General features: G+C 53.4%; 1 protein-coding gene across 1 annotated transcript; it reads right to left on the reverse strand.

Annotated features, from left to right (window-relative positions):
- Positions 1-12285: 12285 nt before the first annotated feature.
- C1QL1 (complement C1q like 1) lies at positions 12286-20392 on the reverse strand. Its single transcript, XM_023191440.1, has 2 exons — positions 19542-20392; positions 12286-12961 (listed from the first exon to the last, which is right to left on the reverse strand). The coding sequence occupies exons 1-2, from the start codon at positions 20136-20138 to the stop codon at positions 12782-12784; spliced, it is 777 nt and encodes a 258-aa protein (XP_023047208.1). The 5' UTR covers positions 20139-20392; the 3' UTR covers positions 12286-12781.
- Between the last annotated feature and the right edge of the window lie 1204 nt (positions 20393-21596).

Below are 21596 nucleotides of genomic sequence, written 5' to 3' on the forward strand. Positions count from 1 at the left end.
TCTGGTGGGCTCACCTCATACTGATCTCCAACACCGGAGGTTGTGGGAGTCGAAGTGTTTCCAGTTGTGGCTCAGTCACTAACTAGTGCTGAGACCGCGAGGCACTTCAGCTCTCTGAGTGTCAGTTTCCTCATCTATAAAATGGGGCCGATATCCTGCTCTTCCTACTCACCTAGGAGAGCGTGGGAATGAAAGCCCTCCAACGTCCCCAGCATATGTAAGGGACAACTTTTATACATTTGATTAGAACCAAATAGGTGAAGGCTGCAAAGAGCCAGATGCTCATTACTTTCAGTAAATCTTCAGTACATCGGTTCCCACACTGGGACTATGAGCTGATTTGGGGCGTGTAAGATAAGGGGGAGGCAAAAGTCCCTCATCAGACTTGCTATCACGATAAGGGTTACTATAATACCTAGTTGACTTGGCCCAAACTCATTCACCTCCCTGGACCCCAACTGACCCCTATACAATAGAATAGCGTTGCTGGTTTGGTGAGTTTAAAACCAGAAAATTACGTGGAGGTGCTGGTCACTGTGAAGCTACAAGAAATTTGGAGTACTCTTGCCATCTCCACTACCCATGATAAATAAAAACAAAAAATAAAGGATGGCTTACAGCGTAAGGGTCTCTTCCTCTCTTACTGGGATGTGTATTTTGTTTTTTTTTTTTTTTTTTGAGACGGGGTCTCCCTCTGTTGCCTGGGCTGGAGTGCAGTGGCCGGATCTCAGCTCACTGCAAGCTCCGCCTCCCGGGTTTACGCCATTCTCCTGCCTCAGCCTCCTGAGTAGCTGGGACTACAGGCGCCTGCCACCTCGCCCGGCTAGCTTTTTGTATTTTTTAGTAGAGACGGGGTTTCACCGTGTTAGCCAGGATGGTCTCGATCTCCTGACCGCGTGATCCACCCGTCTCAGCCTCCCAAAGTGCTGAGATTACAGGCTTGAGCCACCACGCCCGGCAGGGATGTGTATTTTAACAGAGGTTTTGGCTCCCCAGGAGCCATCAGGGGAGCTTCTTGTGTCCTGTAAGCCAGGTCTTGCCCTGGGGCTCTTCTGGTTCAGACAATTAACTGTAGGTTAGGCCGGGCGCGGTGGCTCAAGCCTGTAATCCCAGCACTTTGGGAGGCCGAGATGGGCGGATCACAAGGTCAGGAGATCGAGACCATCCTGGCTAATATGGTGAAACCCCGTCTCTACTAAAGAATACAAAAAACTAGCCGGGCGACGAGGCGGGCGCCTGTAGTCCCAGCTACTTGGGAGGCTGAGGCAGGAGAATGGCGTAAACCTGGGCGGCGGAGCTTGCAGTGAGCTGAGATCCGGCCACTGCACTCCAGCCTGGGTGACAGAGCCAGACTCCGTCTCAAAAAAAAAAAAAAAAAAAAAAACTGTAGGTTAGGTGAACCAGGGTAAGGCAAGGGGCAGAGTCTGGCCCTGCTGCAGGTAGGGGACAGCGGACACTTACTTGCTGGATAATCTTGGGTAAGTCACCAAGTCTCTCGGAGCCTCAGTTTTTGAAGTTATAAAACAGGGAACAAAAGAATACTTAGCTTGTTACAAAGATTAGAAAAAAATGTAGATAAAGTACCTTGCTAACATTCAATAAAATGGTAATGGGTGTTCTCATATTCATTTATTCAACAACTACTTACTAATATGAGACAGGTGGGCTCAGAGAATAGGCTGCTCAGTGATCAACACCCTCCTCCTACCCTTGTGGAGCTTGCAGCCTTTGGGAGAAATTAGACAATTAAATATGAACAATGATGTGAGATACAGACTATAATGAGAACATGCAGGGGGAAGTGGGGCTGGGAACTGGCATGCTAGCTGAGGGCTGAAGGGAGATTGGGAGCTTGCCTGGCAGGGGAGGCTGTTCCTTGAATCTCAGAAGACAAGGAAAGACAGTCTCACAGGTGAGAGGGTCAGCCTTGCCCAATAGTGCTGAGAGGTCTTGGTAGGGCCTGGCCAGGCCCGCCTTACTGAACACAAATGGAAGATTTCTGGGGCCTATACCACAGATGCTGATAAGGGGAGCTTGGTTTGGAATTGGCCTAACAAGAACTTCAAGGCCTAGAACCCTAACTTGAGGACTGGGTGCAGAATTTTTTTTCTTGTGTGGAGGCAGAAGGTGATTCTAGGCTGATGTGATTGGGGGTGTGAAAGGCAGCAGTCTCTGTCTTCTTACAAGGTATGTGGACATTTCACTACCTGTGATTTCTGAGACCACCGACCCCAGGTGCTCAAAGGAAGCAGAGGGAAGGCACATCCTCCCATCCTCCCACCTGTACCCTTATCATTGCAGAGCCTTTACTGTACCCTTATCATTGCAGAGCGTTTGCACCATGGTATGGCATTAGCTACTTTGTGTTTTTTTGTTTTGCTTTTTTTTATTTTTAATTTATTTCTTTATTTTTTTGAGATAGTCTCACTCTGTCGCCCAGGCTGGAGCGCAGTGGCGCGATCTCAACTCACTGCAGCCTCCGCCTCCCAGGTTCAAGCGATTCTCCAGCTTCAGCCTCCTAAGTAGCTGGGACTACAGACGTGTGCCACTACGCCTGGCTAACTTTTTGTTTTTTTTGTTTTTTTTTTTTTGAGACGGAGGCTCGTTCTTTCACCCAGGCTGGAGTGCAGTGGCCGGATCTCAGCTCACTGCAAGCTCCGCCTTCCGGGTTTACGCCATTCTCCTGCCTCAGCCTCCCGAGTAGCTGGGACTACAGGCGCCCGCCACCTCGGCTAGTTTTTTGTATTTTTTAGTAGAGATGGGGTTTCACTGTGTTAGCCCGGATGGTCTCGATCTCCTGACCTCATGATCTGCCTGCTTCGGCCTCCCAAAGTGCTAGGATTACAGGTGTGAGCCACCGCGCCTGGCCCCGTTCTGTTTTGTTTTGAAAGGGAGTCTGGCTCTTTCATCCAGGCTAGAGTGCAGTGGTGCAATTTCAGCTCACTGCAACTTCTGCCTCCTGGGTTCAAGCGATTCTCCTGCCTCAACCTCCCAAATAGCTGAGACTACAGGCACGAACAACCATGCCCGGCTAATTTTTGTAGTTTTAGTAGAGACAGGGTTTCGCCATATTGACCAGGGTGGTCTTGAAATCCTGACCTCGTGATTTGCCCGGCTCAGCCTCCCAAAGTGCTGGGATTATAGGCATGAGCCACAGCGCCTGGCCTACTTTGGATGTAGACCAATTTTAAAAGGTCCTTGAATCAAGTATCCACTTGGTTTAACAATAAGAGGTCATGGGTGGCCTTTTTTTTTTTTTTTTTTTTTTTTTTTTTTGAGACAGGGTCTCACTCTGTCATCCAGGCTGGAGTGCAGTGGCATGATCTCATCTCACTAGAGTCTCCACCTCCTGGACTCAAGTGATTCTCCCACTTGAGCCTCCCAAGTAGCTGGGACCATAGGTGCACACCGCCGTGCCTGGCTAATTTTTTTTTTTTTTTTTTAAGAGATGGAGGTTTCACCATGTTGCCCAGGCTGGTCTTGAACTCCTGAGTGCAAGCCATACGCCTACCTCTGCCTCCCAAAATGCTGGGATTACAGACATGAGCCACGATGCCTGGCCTAAGGTGCCCTTGACAGGAGCAGGTTCAGAGGAGTGGCAACAGCCAAATGACAGTGGGATATGAGGATGTTGTAACAACTTTTAAGGTAATTTGGCTGTCAAGGGGAGCAGAGAAATGAAGTAGTAGCTGTAAGCGGGGGTGGGGTCAAGGGAGGATTTTTTTTTTTTTTGAGACAGAGTTTCGCTCTTATTGCCCAGACTAGAGTACAATGGCAAGATCTTGGCTCACTGCAACCTCTGCCTTCCAGGTTCAAGAGATTCTCCTGCCTCAGCCTCCTGAGTAGCTGGGATTACAGGAATGCGCCACCATGCCCGGCTAATTTTGTATTTTTAGTAGAGACGGGGTTTCTCCATGTTGGTCAGGCTGGTCTTGAACTTCTGACCTCAGGTGATCCACCCGCCTCAGCCTCCCAGAGCGCTGGAATTACAGGTGTGAGCCACTGCGCCTGGCCTCAAGGGAGAAGTTTTAAGGATAGGAGAGTTTTAAATGATGATAGGAAGGTGCCAATATAGAATGAGCAGCTGGGCTGAGTGTGGTGGTTCATGGCTATAATTCCAGCACCTTGGGAGGCCAAGGCAGGAGACTTGCTTGAGGCTAGGAGACAGAGACCAGCCTAGGCAATATAGTGAGACTCCCAACTCTGAAAAACAAAATTACTGTATGTTCTACCTTGGTTGTGGAAGAAAAAAATGTTTTTTTTAAAAAAGAAAAATTAGCCTGGTATAGCGGCACATGCCCTGCAGTCCCAGCTACTTGGGAGGCTGAGGCAGGAGGATCATTTGAGCCCAGAAACTGGAGGCTTCAGTAAGCTATAATCATGCCACTGCACTCCAGCCTGGGCAACAGAGCAATACCATGTCTCAAATATATATATATATCAAGAGGTGTGGTTATCAATTTAGTGAAGTCCCCAAAAAGGTTGGAGATTTTGCCAATCTTTTTCAACCATCCCAATTTGTCTGGCTAGGACTGAGGGATTTCACAGGACTTTCGGTTTTAAACTGGAACAGTCCTGGACAAACAAGGGCAAGCTTGTCACCCTGGCAGGAAGGCACAGAATACAGACAGAGCATCTTCCATGAAAACAAGAAAGTGGACGTGGAGGGGCACAGGTGCAGGGAAGTTTGTGATTTTATGGTGGAAAGTTGTTGGAGTAAGGCTCTCTCTTGTGACTTCTGTCTTCTCTGTGGGGTAGGACATGTGATCACCCATTGGGTAGGCACCTTTACACTCTATCTCCTGCCCTTGCTGCTGGGCCTGCAAATCTATCTATCTACATCTACTCAATAGATATTGACTGAAAGAATCAGTGAATAAATGAGACTGGGGTAGATCTCACAGGTTGAGTCCTCTGTAGAGAGACCCTGGGACAGAGATCAGGATGCAGGAAGTTTATTGGAGAGTGCTCTTGGAATTAACATCTTTGTTTTGATTTGTGCCGGGGTCTCGCTCTACTGCCCAGACTGGAGTGCAGTAGTGATTGCTCAGTGTAGCCTTGAACTTCCAGGCCCAAGTGATCCTCCCACGTCAGCCTCCTGAATAGCTGGGACCATACCATATGGTCCCACCATATGGCACACACCATCATGCCTGGCTAGTTTTTTCTTTTTTTTTTTTTTTTTTTTGAGACAGGGATCTCACTATGTCTCAGAGGCTGGTCTCAAACTTCTGGGCTCAAGCTATCCTCCCACCTTGGCCTCCCAAAGTGTTAAGATTACAGGCATGAGCCACTGCACCTGGCCAAATTAATACCTGTGGAAGAGAAGGAAACAGGATTGGGCAGAGGGAGAAGTTGAACTGGGAACTCTGAAGTAGGGAAGACACTTCAGAGCTGCCCTGAGTAGGGGGTGGAGGGCCCGGCAGATAAAACCCATGCTGATCAGTTATGGGAAGCAGGCTGCTCTGAGAAAGGGGCAGGACATTGAGGAAGGCAGCTCACGTCAGCAGGGGAAATCCTGAAAGGGGGCTGGTAGCTGAGAGCCATCTGCTGGCAGCAGTCTCCGGAGCTTGGGGACTAGATCCTTCAGTTCTGAGGGAGACCTGGGCAGTGTGCATCGCAGCATCCATCAAAGCAGAGAAAGGTGAAAGTTTAAGGAGAGTGAGAGATGGTGAAACAACCACTCTTATGGTAGAATGGCCATTATCTGGCCGGCACAGTGTTACAGTACTAAGTGAGACAGGCCTACTTGGAAGATGCTCTCAGTCTAGCCTTGGAGGCTTTGGAGGCTTTGGAGGCTTTGGAGCCTTTGGAGAGAGACCTGCTGGGGGAGTGCAGAAAGGCTTCAGGAAAGAGCAGGCAGTCAGCCTGGGCTTTAAAGAATGAGCAGGCCTGGCCAGGCGCAGTGGCGCACTTCGGGAGGCCAGGGCTGGTGGATCACCTGAGGTCAGGAGTTCAAGACCAGCCTGGCTAACCTGGTGAAAGCCCGGTCTCTACTAAAAATACAATAATTAGCTGGGCGTGGTGGCAGGCACCTGTAATCCCAGCTACTCATGAGGCTGAGGCAGGAGAATCACTTGAACCCGGGAGGTGGAGGTTGCAGTGAGCCGAGACTGCGCCATTGCACTCCAGCCTGGGTGACAGCACGAGACTCCATCTCAACAACAAACAACAACAACAACAAAATGAATGAGCAGGCATTCTGCAGGCAACAGAGTAGGCAAGGGCCTAGCAGACACATATCTGGCTCTGGTCAGGCAGGGAGAGGTCTGTAACTATCCTAGCCCAGGCAGTTTTCCTAGTTCAGGCCAGTGCTTACCACTCAAGGAGCAAAGGCCTGTGCCTCGAGGGCCTGGGAAGGAACCCTCAAATTTTACTTTCATCATCTTGGAAGAGCAGGAGCCTCATCCCCTGAAGAAGCTGCTCTCTGGGTAGTTTCTTTCTTTCTTTTTCATTTTTATTTTTATTTTAAACAGAATCTAGCTGTCATCCAGGTTGGGGTGCAGTGGCACTATGATAGCTCACTGCAGCCCCAAACTCCTGGATTAAAGTGATCCTCTCACCTCAGACTCCTGAGGAGCTGAGAATACAGGCTTGCGCCACCATGCCTGGCTAATTTAAATAACTTTTTTGTAGAGAAGAGGTCTTGCTTTACCACCCAGGCTGGTCTCAAATTCCTGGCTTCAAGTGATCCTCCTTTCTGAGCCTCATGAAGTGCTGGGATTACAGGCGTGAGCCACCACACTTAGCTTTCTTTCTTTCTAAAATCCCACATATAATCATTCCCAATCTGGGTTATTTCTTTTTTCATTTCTTTTTCCTTTCTCTTTCTTTCTTTCTTTTTTTTTTTTTTTGAGACGGAGTTTTACTCTTGTTGCCCAGGCTGGAGTGCAATGGTATGATCTTGGCTCACTGCAACCTCTGTCTCCCAGGTTCAAGCGATTCTCCTGCCTCAGCCTCCCAAGTAGCTGGGATTACAGGCAACCATCACCACGCCCGGCTAGTAGAGACAGGGTTTCACCATGTTGACCAGGCTGGTCTCAAACTCCTGACCTCAGGTGATCCACCTGCCTTGGCCTCCCAAAGTGCTGGATCACGGGCACAAGCCATTGTGCCTGGCCTTTTTTTTTTTTTTTTTTTTTTTTGTGAGACAGGGTCTTGCTCTGTTGCCCAGGCTGTAGTACAGTGGCATGATCTTGGCTTACTGCAACCTCCGTCTCCCGCCAGGTTCAAGCAATTTTTCTGCCTCAGCCTCCGGCGTAGCTGGAATTACAGGTATGTACCACCACGCCTGGCTAATTTATGTATTTTTAGTAGAGACAGGATTTCACCATGTTGGCCAGGCTGGTCTCGAACTCCTGACCTCAAGTGATCCACCTGCCTTGGCCTCCCAAAGTGCTGGGATTACAGGTGTGAGCCACTGCACCCGGCCGAAACCAGTTCTTCTGTCTTCACTTCTTGCGTGTCTACTGGGTCCTGCTCTCTCCTTTTCTAACTCTGCCCTGAACCAACCCAGTCAACTTTGGCTTCCTCTCTGGGTCTTAGTGTTTCTAAGCTGCGTAAGGGGAGTGGCCATTCTGTGGCATTGATTCTCAATTTTGGCAGAGGGCACAAATGCATGGAGAGCATGGGGTAGGTAGCCCAATGGCCCCTTTCTCCAGCCCTCATCTGCCCCCTCTTAGTATCCTTTCCAATCCCTTCCAGTTCCAAACATGTGTAGACTTTTCACTTCCACTTTATCACCTCATTTGTAGGATTTTAAGTTTTATTACCTAGATGGAAATGAGGAACTCACACTTTCGGTTCCACTTTTCAAATATACGGTTATCATGTGTGAAAATAACCTTAATAACAGCATCTAACCTGCTACAGTTTTGTCTGGGGGGCATCCACATAAATAAATGCAGTAGGAACCAGGGCATGGGCAACAACACAGCTAGCTGGGGTAGTGCGGCCTCTGGACCCCTGGAACGTTCTTCTAGGCCTTGGGGGTCCTGGAGCTGTTGTCAGGGTCAGCAGAACTCAGACGAGACCCAGAGCAGCTTTGAGCAATTGGCTGCCTTCTCTGGGTCTCCGCCTCCTGCCTCCTCTGATGCTCAGAGCTCCTTCAGGAAACAGCTCCCGGGTCTCCCCAGTTCCCCTGTCTACTGGATGCTTGTCTAGGATTGATTCTCTGGGCAGCTCCCCTCCAAGCAGTAAATGAAATATTGGTTACCAGGAGTGAGGAGGGAGGCAATTAACCCTTAGACCTCACCATGGCAGATGTGTCTGTAGTAAGCTGAAGTGGAGAGCCAGGCACACCTGCCTTGGCCTTCCTGCAAAGTCATCCAATTAGGGCAGCCCCCAGCAGTGGGCTCACTGCCCCCTCTGGTTCTCATAACCTTAGAAACCAGGGCAGCACCAGCTCCTAGGGCTGGTGGCTGCCCCAGCATAAGATGGCTTGCCATTTCTCGTGTGGAAGAGCTCCAGGGGCACCTCCGTCTTCACACCCCTCCTGGTAGGGACATTATTCATTAATTAATCACACATCTTCCTAAAGGGGAGGCAGCCTGGGGAGGTTTGTTGCTTCTCCTCCAGAGTGGACATGCCCTTCTGTCTGTCCGGCTCCTTCCCACCCCCACACAGCCCTGACCCCTGGAATGTTCCTGTGCCAGAAAAGAATCCTGACTGAAGAAGGGGGAGACAAATGCCCTGCTTTCAGGGAGCCCCCATTAGAAAAGACAGACACAGCCTCTGCTCTCAAAGTGCTCACAGTTAGGTAAGAAGCCAGTCTCTCCTTCAGGCAGCCCCCAGTCCAGGGGTGGAGACTGTCCCTTTCTCAGAAAGTCCTAGTTTAATAGAAGAAGCACAGTATCGGCCAGGCGCAGTGACTCATGCCTGTAATCCCAGCACTTTGGGAGGCCAAGATGGGCAGCTCACTTGAGGCCAGGAGTTCAAGACGAGACTGGCCAACATGGTGAAATCCCGTCTCTACTAAAAATACAAAAATTAGCCAGGCATGGTGGTGCACACATGTAGTCCCAGCTGCTCAGGAGGCTGAGGCAGGAGAATCACTTGAACCCTGGAGGTAGAGGTTGCAGTGGGCCGAGATCGTGCCACTGCACTCCAGCCTGGGTGACACAGCAAGACTGTCTCCAGGGAAAGGAAGAAAAAAAAAAAAAGGAAAGAAAAAGGAAAAGCACAGTATCTACCCCTCAGAACTACTCATGGAAGCCAGTCTTTGCATCAAGGAATCCCCAGATCCCTGGTCTGGGTGGAGATACACACCTCACCCTCAAGGAGCTGAGATTTGAAGAGAAAACACAGTCTTTGTCTTTGAGGCCCCAGTCTGATGGAGGAGATACGCGTCTTACCTTTAGGAAGCTTCCCAAACAATGATGGAGACACAGTCTTTGCCCTTAGGTGTCCCAAGTCTAAGGAAAAAACCAGATTTGCCCTTGAGGAGCCCCTGTTTGATGGGGAGCATTTCCCTAGAAGGTTGCCCTGCAACTGGGATGTGGCTTGAGTGACAAGCAGCAAGAAAGCTGGCACTGCAGGACACTCCTGGTGCCCTTCAAAGGTCAAAAAAGTCCTTGGGGCTGGGCATGGCGGCTCAAGCCTGTAATCCCAGCACTTTGGGAGGCCGAGACGGGTGGATCATGAGGTCAGGAGATCGAGACCATCCTGGCTAACACGGTGAAACTCCGTCTCTACTAAAAAATACAAAAAACTAGCCGGGCGAGGTGGTGAGCGCCTGTAGTCCCAGCTACTCGGGAGGCTGAGGCAGGAGAATGGCCTGAACCTGGGAGGCGGAACTTGCAATGAGCTGAGATCCGGCCACAGCACTCTAGCCTGGGCGACAGAGCGAGACTCCGGCCCAAAAAAAAAAAAAAAAAAGAAAGAAAGAAAGAAAAAAAAAAAGTCCTTGGTTTCAGTCCAGCCCCAGTTGTGCCACAGCATTACTGCATGACTGTGGGCAAGTCACGAATCTTCTTCAGACTATGATTTCTTCACCTACAAAATGGAGATGTTAGCCCCATCTCTCAAAATGACATGAGGATTGTCAAGTTACCAGAAAGAAAAGAAACCAGGCCAGCCAGTCAGCCAGCCTGCACACACTACAGAAAAGATTAACATGGTTTTTCTTGTAACAGAGGTCATGGATCAGTCCCAGTGGCCTCTGGGAAGGGTGGGGAGCCCCTCAGGTGTGGTGGCTGGATAATTCCAGGCCCGAATGGCCATTAGAGAACCCAGGGCTGTGGGTAGCACTGGGGGGCCAGAGGAGTGCCTTCTAACCTAATCACTCTTCCCACCGAGATTCTCATTCCAGCCAGACCTGCCAGGGGTTTTATTGGGTTTGTGGGGACCCGCAGATTTCAATCTCCAGACCCCACAGGGAAGGAACAAGCATTAAACTAATTTTATTAAACGGCCACAGCTGGCAGTGGGGGAAGTAGGGAAGAGAAGGGAGGATAAAGAAAGTCATTCAAGTCTGCCAGCAATGACAAGGGTCTTATACATGAGGCCTGGCCAGGAGGGAGGCCACCCCTCCTTCCTGTCTCTCCAGCTGAGCTAGACTGGGGAGGGGAGGCCAGATGGGACCTTTCCTCAATGTAGAGCTTTGGGATTCTCCAAGAGTCTCACCCCATGGCTGCCGCCCAGGGCAGATGCTTGTAAATACATCAGGCCTCTGCAGGGCAGGGGTGGGAGTGGAAGGGCTGGGCTCAGGCTGCCCTGGTGCCATCCTCAGATCTGCTCTGGAGATCCCAACTCTATGAAATATGGTGTGCCAGGTAAGAGCATGGTATTTGGTTCAAATACTGGCATGTGCCTGTTTTTAGCTCTGTGATCTTGGCAAGTTGTGTAACCTCTCTGAGCCTGTTTCCTCATCTAAAATGGATAAAGTAACAGCATAATTTTAAAGGGCATGAGATAATTTCCTGTAGATCTACTGCCCACCCCTGCACACATATCCATGAGATAATATTTATAAAGTTCTTACACAGTACCTGACATATAGTGGGTACTCTCTCAATATTAGCTGTTGTTATCTAGAAATGCCCTGTGTGACATGGCCCCTAGTTGCAGGAAGTGAGGATGGCAGTGGTGGGGTAAGGGGACTTGGTATGTCTTGGATTTTCTTTCTCTCTCTTTTTGAGATGGAGTCTTGCTCTGTCGCCTAGGCTGCAGTGCAATGGCGCGATCTCAGCTCACTACAACCTCCACTTCCAGAATTCCAGCGATTCTGCCTCAGCCTCACAAGTAGCAGGGATTACAGGTGCCTGCCACCATACCTAACTAATTTTTGTATTTTTAGTAGAGACAGGTTTTCACCATGTTGGCCAGGCTGGTCTCAAACTCCTGACCTCGGTGATCCTCCCACCTCGGCCTCCCAAAGTGCTGGGATTACAGGCATGAGCCACCGAGATGGCATACTTGAAAGCATTTTGCAACAGTCACAGATAAATAATAAAAGCTATGTTTATCGAGCACTTAACAATATACCTCACTAATCCTCAATCAAGTGAGGTAGGTCTCCTTACCTACGTTTATTGATGAGGAAACTGAAGCACAGAGGTCAAGTGCGTAGACCTAGGTCAACCAGCCTTTAGTCCAAAGGATGTTCCTTTCTATGGCTGTCACTAATCCTAAATTGAATTGAGAGAAGTGACTTGCCCAGGATCATACACGGTGGCCCAGGGTTGGACCTAGGTCTCCCAGTTTAAAGATCACCTATGCCTGTGGAATGCTGATGCTACTTTCAGCGAGGCTCACACCTGTAATCCCAGCACTCTGGGAGGCTGAGGCAGGTGGATCACGAGGTCAGGAGATTGAGACCAGCCTGGTCAACATGGTGAAACCCCATCTCTACTAAAAATACAAAAATTAGCTGGGCGTGGTGGTGCACGCCTGTATTCCCAGCTACTCAGGAGGCCCAGGCAGGAGAATCACTTGAACCTGGGAGGCGGAGGTTGCAGTGAGCCGAGTTCTTGCCACTGCACTCCAGCCTGGCAACAGAGGGAGACTCCTCGGTCTCAAAAAAAAAAAAAAAAAAAAAAAAAGGAATTTGTCCACCATGGAAGATGATGAAGTAACTGGGCTGCTTCCCATCCCAGCTGCCCAGGCCCACTTGGGTTGTGGTGGGCATTGGACCCTTTGGCAACTTCCTCCTGGAGCAAATTAAGTTCTGGCACCTGGTTTCCCCTAGACACTTCCACCAGACCCCTTCCTAATCTGGAGGAGGGCATGGTCCGCGGTTCCCCCCCGCCCCCGCCAACCCTCCCCGGGGTAAAGACTGAAATCCCCGCGGGGTGAAAATGTTTTTATTATAGCTTTGGTCAGACGGGGCACAGCCGGGCAGGGGCTCTGAGGGTGCTGGGAAGCAATCCAGTCCCCAACTCCCCCTTTCCCTGGGCGCGCCACCCCGGAGGGAGCCGAGGGCAGCTCATCTCAGAGCGCAGGAAGCAACCCCGCCGCCGCGACCTCTCCCCAGGCTGGGGTGGGCTGGCAGGCGGAGGTGGGCAGTAAACAGTCCTATTGTACAAATATATAGCGCGGGCCGGGCGGGGGCGGTCAACCCCGGCCCCCCGGGCACGGGGACAGGGCGCGCTGGGCCCGGCTCTGCAGCGAGCCGGCGGGAGGGCCTAGCTGTGGCCCAGGCGGTGGTGAGCACGGGCCGGGGGCGTCATAGCCGGGGAGGGCAGGGCGGTGAGCGGGTGGGCAGGGGGCGAGTCATCGTCTGCCCCGCCCGGAGGGGACCCCGGGGGGGTGAGGGACGTGGGTGGAGGGAGACGTGCGGAGCTCAGTCGGAGTAGATGATGAAGCCAGAGAACGTGCTGTATTTGTTGCTGTTGCCGCCGTGTGCTTTGCCTCCATCGAGCTTGATGAAGACCTCGTCGCCGGCGTCCAGGTGCAAGATCACGCTGTTGCTGGCGTAGTCATAGTTCTGATCCGCGTCCTGGGCAATAGCACTGGCCCGCACCTGCGGGTGGGGGACACGGGAGGGAGGGCGAGAGAGGAGGGAGGATGAGAAGGGAGGGAGGTGAGGCAGTCTCGTGGGGAGGACCAGCAGACCCTGAAACCTGGCCTGCAGCCTCGCCTCATCCCACCGGGTCCCCTTCCAATCGTACAGAACTTGTTTCAGGAGAGGGGCGGAGAGAAGCTCTGGATTTCTAGGGCAGGTCTGATCTGGGCCTGAATTGGGAGTCAAGGCAGTCTTCCTCCTTCACTCCTATAGGGCTTTCCATCCAGCTGGCCCAGAACCTCAATACCTCCAGGAAGCCTGAAAGCCTGTCCTTGCAAAGAGGAATTCTCTGGACCTCCAGGGGATGGAGGGCCTTCCCTTCTCTCATCATTCCTTCCTCTCTGCTTTCATAATGATGCCATCGTTGCAGCCACACCCGCTGGATCGTATGTCAGTGGATGGACACAAGGGCACACCTTGGCCCCACAGGTCAGGCAGCTGGATCAATGCCAGGCTGCCAGTCAGCAACCACCCTGGAACCAGGGCCAGGTCTTTGGTCTGAAGTGCATTCCAGAGTCTCCCCTGCTGCAGCAGTGAGACGGAAGGCCTGGTAATGCTTTCCCCTCCCAGGGCTTAGAGGGGGTATGGGTGCCAGCCTCCATGGAGCTATAGCTATATACCTGTCACTACCCACCCAAAGAGGACTTGTAGCTCCTCCTATCTCACCTCAGGGTGGTAGAAAGGAACTGGGTGGGAAGAAGGGAATCCAAGCCTTACTTCCCTCTGGGATTCTTGGTCTGAAGTGACATCCTTGCTGGTCCCTGCCTTGATGGGGGATGGGGAGGGACAGGCAGGATAATGGGTCAAGGGAGCACCAGCATTTGGGTTTGGAGCCTGCTGTCACTTTTGGAGGCTCTGACTACAATCATAAGAGATTGTGTGGTGGCTGGGCATGGTGGCTCACGCCTGTAATCCCAGCACTTTGGGAGGCCCAGGTCGGTGAAAAATTTGAGGTCAGGAGTTCGAGATCAGACTGGCCAACACGGTGAGACCCCCATCTCTACTAAAAATACAAAAATTAGCTAGGTGTAGTGGCGCATGCCTGTAATCCTAGTTCCTGGGGAGGCTGAGGCAGAATCACTTAAACCCAGGAGATGGAGTGTGCAGTGAGCCAAGATCACGCCACTGCACTCCAGCCTGGGCGACACAATGAGACTCAGCCTCAAAAAAAAAAAAAAAAAGAGAGAGAGAGATTGTGTGGTGGTGAACAAATGATCTACAGACATTCTTCTAACAGGGATGGAAACATAAGTCCTGACTTTGAGGATCGGGGCCTCTCCAGTGTATCTTGGGTAGAGACCTGGAAAAGAAGCACCCTCTCCAGGACTGTGGCTTGTGGTGTGGGGAGGCTGCACTGAGTGGAGTTCTCTCAGTCAGGTTTCTCCACAGCCCCTCTCTATCCTGTCCCTTCACGGAAGGCAGCTCACCATCCCACCCTCCAGGGCTGAAGCCAAATTAGGGAAGGGGCCCATCCTCTCTCCTGGACTGGAGGCAGCACTGCAGGTCAGCTGTGCCAGAGCTGCTGACTCAGCCGCGATGCTGCAATGAAGAGGACCCGACATATTTGCATGAGGACCTCCCTTTAAAGCCCATCTCCAACCCCTTCTTCTCCCTCAACCTCTTCTTCCCAACCAGAGAAGAAACTCTCTGTGCTCTTAGCTGGGAAAACTGGTCTAGTTAAAGGTGGGACGGAATAAATGAGAGGGGAGATGCTGTCTGCCAAGGAGCTCAGTTTCTGTGTCTAGAAAATGGATGAGAAGACCTTGCCCCACCACTGCCACCTCTGTAAAAGTCTTTTGATGATGAAGAAAAAAAACATTTAGATCTCGATGGGGCTTTGAGTTATTAGGGAAGAGCTGAAAGCAAACAGCCAACTTCTGTATTGTTCCCTGAGCCCTAATCCTGGTAGTATTTATTATTATGCACGCATTTCATTATCTTTGCTAGTAAATTACTACTAATAACAATTATTTTTATTGCCCAGATTAATTTAGCCTTAACTCATTAAAACAGTGTACTCCTTAATAGCCAAATCCATTGGAACAGAGTCATCTGTCATCAGGAATCTCCCGGTGATGTGACTGCATCAGAACTGTTATGTTTATTCTTTATTCATCACCATGATTGTTGCCGTAATTATCCATGGAGGCAGAGAGAATTTATGCCCTTCCATCCTTAGATGGTGGGGGATCCAGGGATGGAATCCAGGGGTCCCAATTCTCTGCCTGACTGGAGACAGTTGAGGTCTGCAGCTCCTCCTGGGGTCCAAGGGGAAGTGTGGGTAAACAAGGTTGCCAAGGAAGCAAGAAGGCAGGTTTGGGCCTTGTTATGAGGGAGCACTGTAGAATCAGCTCCTCAAGGGCTGCCAGGAGGGGAAACTGAGGCAATGGTCTGACCAAGGGAACTGGGTGAGAGGGTATCCAGGAAACATGTTCCTGCCCGCAGATCAATGCTGGGGTCTTGGGTGTGCAGATGTGGCTCCCACAGGGGAGGCAGTGTAGCCCATGGGGGACGCTTGCATTTTCACATATTTACTGCATTCCCACTGTGCCAGGCACTGTGCTCTGTGTTGTGAAAGGTATAGGGGCCAGAGAGGATAGCCAGGGGACCATCTGCCACCACCAGGGGAGAGGCTGATCTCCTTAGGTCTTTTTCCTTTTTGAGACAGAGTCTCGGTCTGTCACCTAGGATGGAGTGCAGTGGTGCAATCTCAGCTCACTGCAACTTCCGCTTCCCAGGTTCAAGTGACTCTCCTACCTCAGCCTCCCAAGTAGCTGTAATTACAGGCTTCCACCACCACACCTGGACTTTTTTTTTTTTTTTTAGTAGAGACAGGGTTTCACCATGTTGGACAGGCTGGTCTCGAACTCCTGCCCTCTGGTGATCTGCCCGCCTCGGCCTCCCAAAGTGCTGGGATTACAGGCATGAGCCACCATGCCCAGCCTTCTTAGGTCTTTATACCACCACCTTCAATTTATATACACCAGCACCTCTCGCTGCAGTCAGACTCTGTTGTCAAACCCCTTGCCCATTGGTGATACTCACCTCCCAACAGTCTGCTACCCTGGATAAGCAGCACCCTGACCACAGGCCCTGACATCCTCACAAAGCCCCCTGCCCAGTTTTTTAATTTTGTGTCCTCTCCAACCCACCTGAACTGTGGATCTTGGAGGCAGCTGCAGGCAACTCACCATACCCAGGGCCCCACTGCCAACCCAGAGTCCTTTCCCCAGGCTCCTCGCATCCTAATGGCCAGGACTTGGTGCCATGAGGGGTGTTGATGCAAGGCTACCCCTAAGGACAGGGGCCAGTGGGCCTCAGATAAGAACAGAGGGAGCCTCAGTGCCACGCATGAAGGTGGCACTCCCCATCCTGAACTTGCCTGGAGAAGAGGCAGAGCCCAGATTCAGCTCTGCCTCCCTAAAGAAATTCTGGAAGCCTCTCTACAGGCAGGAAGCCAGGAAGGAAAAGTGCAGTGCTCAGCATGGCCCCTGGTTCTGAAGTCACAGGAGATACAAGCTTCTCTCTTTTGTTCCCATCCATTGCCCAGTCCTGCCATTTCTTTTCTCTGCTTATTTAAATGTCCTCATCCACCTCTGAGCTGGCTTTCCCCTACACTTGACCTTTCATTTTCTCCCTAGCGGTATCTCCTCACCTTGGGGACCAAGGTTCACCATCTTCTTCGCTGCATCAGGTTGGTCTGCACCAGGGTAGGCCCTACTGAAGCACTCCCTCCCAGCCAACATATTTGGGGACCGAAGTCATCAATTGGGCTCCCAGCCCACCTTTAACACAGTACTCGCTGGGGTGTGTGATTGTATGTTATGAATGTTCCCCCTGCCTGCAAAGGCCATGAGGTCTTGGAGGGCAAGTGGACTGAACTCCTACAAAGCCTCAAACCTGGCTCCTAGTAGGGGCTCAAAACTAACAAGTAGGATGACTAGTGAGATCAAATGAGTCTCTTGGGCAATTTGGAAGAAGTCATAAAGGACATGGGAGAGGGGGCTATAGGCCCCACTATTTCTCCTGGTTTTCTTTCCTTTTTTTTTTTTTTTTTTTTTTTTGAGACAGAGTCTCACACTGTTGCCCAGGCTAGAGTACAGTGGTGAGATCTCACCTCATTGCAACCTCTACGTCCTGGGTTCAAGTGATTCTCTTGCCTCAGCCTCCCAAGTAACTGGGATTACAGGCATGCACCATCACACCCAGCTAATTTTTGTTTTGTTTTTTTTTTTTTGAGACGGAGTCTCACTCTGTCGCCCGGGCTGGAATGCAGTGGCCAGATCTCAGCTCACTGCAAGCTCCGCCTCCCAGGTTTACGCCATTCTCCTGCCTCAGCCTCCTGAGTAGCTGGGACTACAGACGCCCGCCACCTCGCCCGGCTAGCTTTTTGTATTTTTTTAGTAGAGACGGTCCCAAAGTGCTGGGATTACAGGCTTGAGCCACCGCGCCCGGCCTAATTTTTGTATTTTTAATAGAGACGGTGTTTCGTTGTGTTGGTCAGGCTGATCTCAAACCCCTGACCTCAGTTGATCCACCTGCCTTCGCTTCCCAAAGTGCTGGGATTACAGACGTGAGCCACTGCGCCCGGCCTCTCCTGGTTTTCTTCTGAGGGAGCTGGTCTGAGTAACTATTAAGTGCTGGGCCTTTGAAACCCCTAGTTAAAGTCACCTCCTTTTTTCCTTTTAGCCTGTGGTCCCATCTCCAATGAGCACCCCTTCATCAGACTCTGTCAACACCCTGCCCCTGCTGGAGGGAAAAGGAGCTTTTGAGATGGTTTTACCTCCCAGTGACTGAAGCAAGTTCCCCACTGTAAGCACACAGCATCTCCGGGACCTTTTCCTCCCTCATCTCTAGGGACCTGTGGGGACTTCCTGAGGTGGTGCAGGGTCTAGGGCCAACCTGTGGCCTGATGACTGCCTCCCTATCCAGGCAAGCCGTCGATCCTCTGAAACCTCAGCTCTATGTCAGTCCAAACTTCTTTGGGAAAGGAAGACTTCTATTGATGAAGGTGACATTGCTGCATCCCTTATTGGTGATTAATAGGGGGAATCATGGGGCTGTCTGCAGAATGAGCCTTTGCTGGGTACTGGGGCCTCCCATTTGGTCAGGAACCAAGGACAAAGAGGAGAGACACAGGGATATCTGATAGACACACATGGGAGAGAGAGACATACAAGGAATAGAGAAGAGTGGGGTTAGACCCCGGGAAGAGAGGCCAGAAACCCAGGGAGAGACAGAAAAGGCAGACACAGGAGAGAGATGGACAAGAAACAGAAAAATAGAAGAAAGAGGCAGGGGAGAGGCAAAAACCAGAGAAAAGGGGTTGGGGGGGGGGGGGGGGACAGCAGCCAGGCAGAGGAAAAAGAAGAGGGGCTGACTTACAAGAACCTGGCAGGCTATCTGCTCACTTTCCCTGCTTGCCCCTGTCCCTGCCCCCAAGACTTGCAGACCCGCAGGCTGGCAGAGCTTCAGGGCAGTGCTGCCGTGGGAAGGGTTCCAACAAGGTCTTGCATCTCAATCGTGGGAGATTCCTTCTCAACTTCCACTAGCTCAGTTTTGGTTCTGACCAGCGGTCCCCTTCTTCCAAGAGAATGCTCGGCCTGACCACACCCCCAGGCCGCAGGCCACCATGAGTGGGAGCACTGGGAAGGGAGGTGGTATCAAGATAGCTAGCTAAAATTGTCACCCCGGGGCGGGGCTGGGTGGAGGCTGGTCCTGGGGTCCCGGTACCAGAGTACCCGACACAGCGCTTTCCAGCTCCAGCGTCTTAGGTGGGGACAGAGAATGGAGAAGATCCCACATATCCCAGAGTCAGGAGGGGCTGGAGCGGGAGACTAAGAGGAGGGGGAGTTTCCATTTCTTCCCCCGCCTCAAGAGGAAGAACTCCCCCTCCCCCCAGGCTGCCTTCTTGTTGGGGCAGCTCTGCTACAGTGGGAAAGAGCTCCCAACTCCCGGATTTTGCAAAGGGTGTCAGATCCGCCCAATGGTCTCTTCTCGAGGGCAGGGGATGCACTGCAGCCAGGGCTGTAAGCACCGGGCTCCCTTTGCCTTTGTGCCCCAAACATTTCCTGCAGCCACCCTTCTCCGCGTGCGCCCATGGCCAAGCGCCTAGGCGCCCGCGGGCGCGGATGCTGCTTCTCCCTATTCCATGCGCCAGAGCTCATCCTTGCCCTCCCCTTATCGCACGCTGGTGTCGGCCCTAATCCACTTCCCAAGGGGCAAGCCCCCAAGGGCAAGTTCGTGCACCTGGGAGCCCTGCGCTCTGACTAGTTGGGTTCGTTTCCCGCATTTCCAGCAGCGTTGCAGACGGTGCCCAGCAGCGTCTGTCTTGGAGCGGGAGCCCAGGAACTGAGGATCGGAGATGTCCGCTGGCTCCGACCATCCCCACACGTGATGCCCAAGAGGGGCCGCTGTAGGGTGGGGTCCCCACCTGTGTTCGCCTGGTGCCCCCGCCAACTCCGATCAGGTACCCATTTGCTCCGGGCTCCCTGGGTGCCCTGCCCCCAGGCCAGCCCCATGCCCCCGCCTGGCCCACCTGGCCATTCTTGCAGAGGTCTGCCCACATACTGGTGCCGTCGCCGCCGCGCATGAGGACATGGTAGGTGAAAAAGTAGGTGCCGGGAATGTTGCACGTAAACTTGCCGCTGGCCGCGTCGTAGTTGTTGCCTAGGTTGGTGACCACGTCGTCAAACTTGAGCACCTCGTAACCCTCGTGGGGGTTCTTGAGGCCGGCGTAGAAGGCAACGCGCGGCACTGTGGTGTAGGTGGCCGTGCTGATGGCGCCGCTGCCTCCCGCGCCCGGCAGACCCGGAGGGCCCGGCTTGCCTGGCTCACCCTTCTCCCCCGGAGGCCCCACAGGGCCGGGAGGACCTGGGTCCCCGGGAGGCCCCGGAGGGCCGGGCTTGCCGGTGCGGCCCGGCTTCCCCTGGGGGCCCTGCACCAGCGTGGAAGGCGGAGGCGCGCCGCTCTGCTCGCTCAGGGCGTCGCCGCCGTCGGGCCGCGCGCCGGCGCCGGGGCCCCGCGCGGGGTAGGGGTCGCACACCATGCGGCAGGTACCCAGCATCTCATAGTGGCCGTCCGGGCCGCCGGAGCTCACCAGCACGGGAATGAGCACCACCAGCACCAGCAGCATCACCACGCCCGCGGCGGCCGCTAGCAGCGTCTTTCGGCCCGCGCGGAGCCTGGGGAGCGCCGGGCCGCCCGGCCGCGCCGTCGGGGCAATGGTGCCGGCGGGCGGGGGGCGCGGGCTAGACGCCCGCGCTCAAGGGCGGTCCGGCGGGGCTGCGGGCATGGGGCCGGGCCCGGGGCGCCGCGCTGCGCTGGCTGCGCTGCGGAGCCCAGCCGCCGGCTCCTGCCTCGCGCCTCCCTCCTGCTGCGCTGCCGGACTGAGCTCTGTGGCCGCAGCCTCCCGCCTCCCGCCTCCCTGCTGGCTCCTCCCGCCTCCTGGCGCCGGGGCCACCGCCCCCTCGGCCGGGCCCCGCCCCGCCCGCTCCGCGCGGCTCTGGGCTCACGAGGGGTGGGGCTGCGGGCGGGGCCGGCGCCTAATTGGGCCGCGGGCGCCCGGAGGTGGGCGGGGCAGAAGGGGGCGGGCCGCGGAGACCCCGGGCGGGAGCTGGGAGAGGAAAGGAAAGGGGAGACTGAGTACGCGGAGACCGAGACTCGGAAATGGGGTGGGGGCCAGGGTCCGAGAGACCTGAGAGGCTCTCCAAGGAAAGGGGAGAGTAGGGACCAAAGAGCGAACGGGAGAGAGGGCCACAGGGAGAGCTAGAGAGCGCCCAGGGGATCGGGAGAGGAGAGGCCTCGAGGGTCGGTCACCAGGAAAACAGAGGGACTGGGGTCGCGACGGGCCAAGACCCGTAGGGGGCGGAAGCGAGAGGATAACGCCTGGGTCTGCAGGGGACAAAGAGAATGATTGAGGGGAGGACGGAGCGGGGAGCGGGAAGGTAGGATGAGAAAGGGGGTTGTGACGTGAAGAAGAGGTTACAGAGGGGACTATTTGGCACTCAGGCCTCACAGACCACCCGTCTGGGAGATCCGGGGATCCGAGTTCTGAGGGCGGCCGCCTCCTCCTTTCTGGCTCTGACTGTTCGGGTACCCGCCTCCCCTGAGGGGGATCAGGAGCTTCAACCCCCTCCTCACCTCAGCCCCTTCCTCACCGAACTGTGGCCAGGCTGCTTTTTCCTGGGCCCTTTTCTTCCATCTCCCTCTGCTCAATCCCTTTATCCCTGCCTCTGGACCAGGAAGAAAAGGGGATCCTAAAAAGGCGGGCACCCCCACATTATTTCTGCATGCTGACAGATGCAAATATGTCCCTGAGGGGTGACCCCCTTTTCCAGCCTCCAGGAGGAGGGGTGGATCTCATCCAGCCCCTCAGCCCCTCCTCCCTCACCCCCAGCCTCCTCCGCCGCCCCCTAACTCTTCTCCCCATCAGGCTGTGGGAGGCTCTCCTCTTCCTCAAGTGCAGCAAAGTGTTTAGGTTGCATAAACCGAAACGTGTCTGCTTCCATCAAAATATTTGTCACATTATCTGAGGCCCAGGTCGGGCTGCTCCACCGCTCCTCCTTCGCCCTCCTTTATCCGGCCCACCGGG

Source organism: Piliocolobus tephrosceles, chromosome 16 (assembly GCF_002776525.5).
Source record: "Piliocolobus tephrosceles isolate RC106 chromosome 16, ASM277652v3, whole genome shotgun sequence".
Classification (NCBI taxonomy): domain Eukaryota; kingdom Metazoa; phylum Chordata; class Mammalia; order Primates; family Cercopithecidae; genus Piliocolobus; species Piliocolobus tephrosceles.

Bases quoted from the DNA above. Each gene is read 5' to 3' on its own strand.
- C1QL1 (XM_023191440.1), bottom strand. From the start codon at position 20,138: ATGCTGCTGGTGCTGGTGGTGCTCATTCCCGTGCTGGTGAGCTCCGGC. The intron at 12,962-19,541 runs GTGGGCCAGGCG...CCCCACCCGCAG, and splicing joins ACCTCTGCAAGAATGGCCAG to GTGCGGGCCAGTGCTATTGC.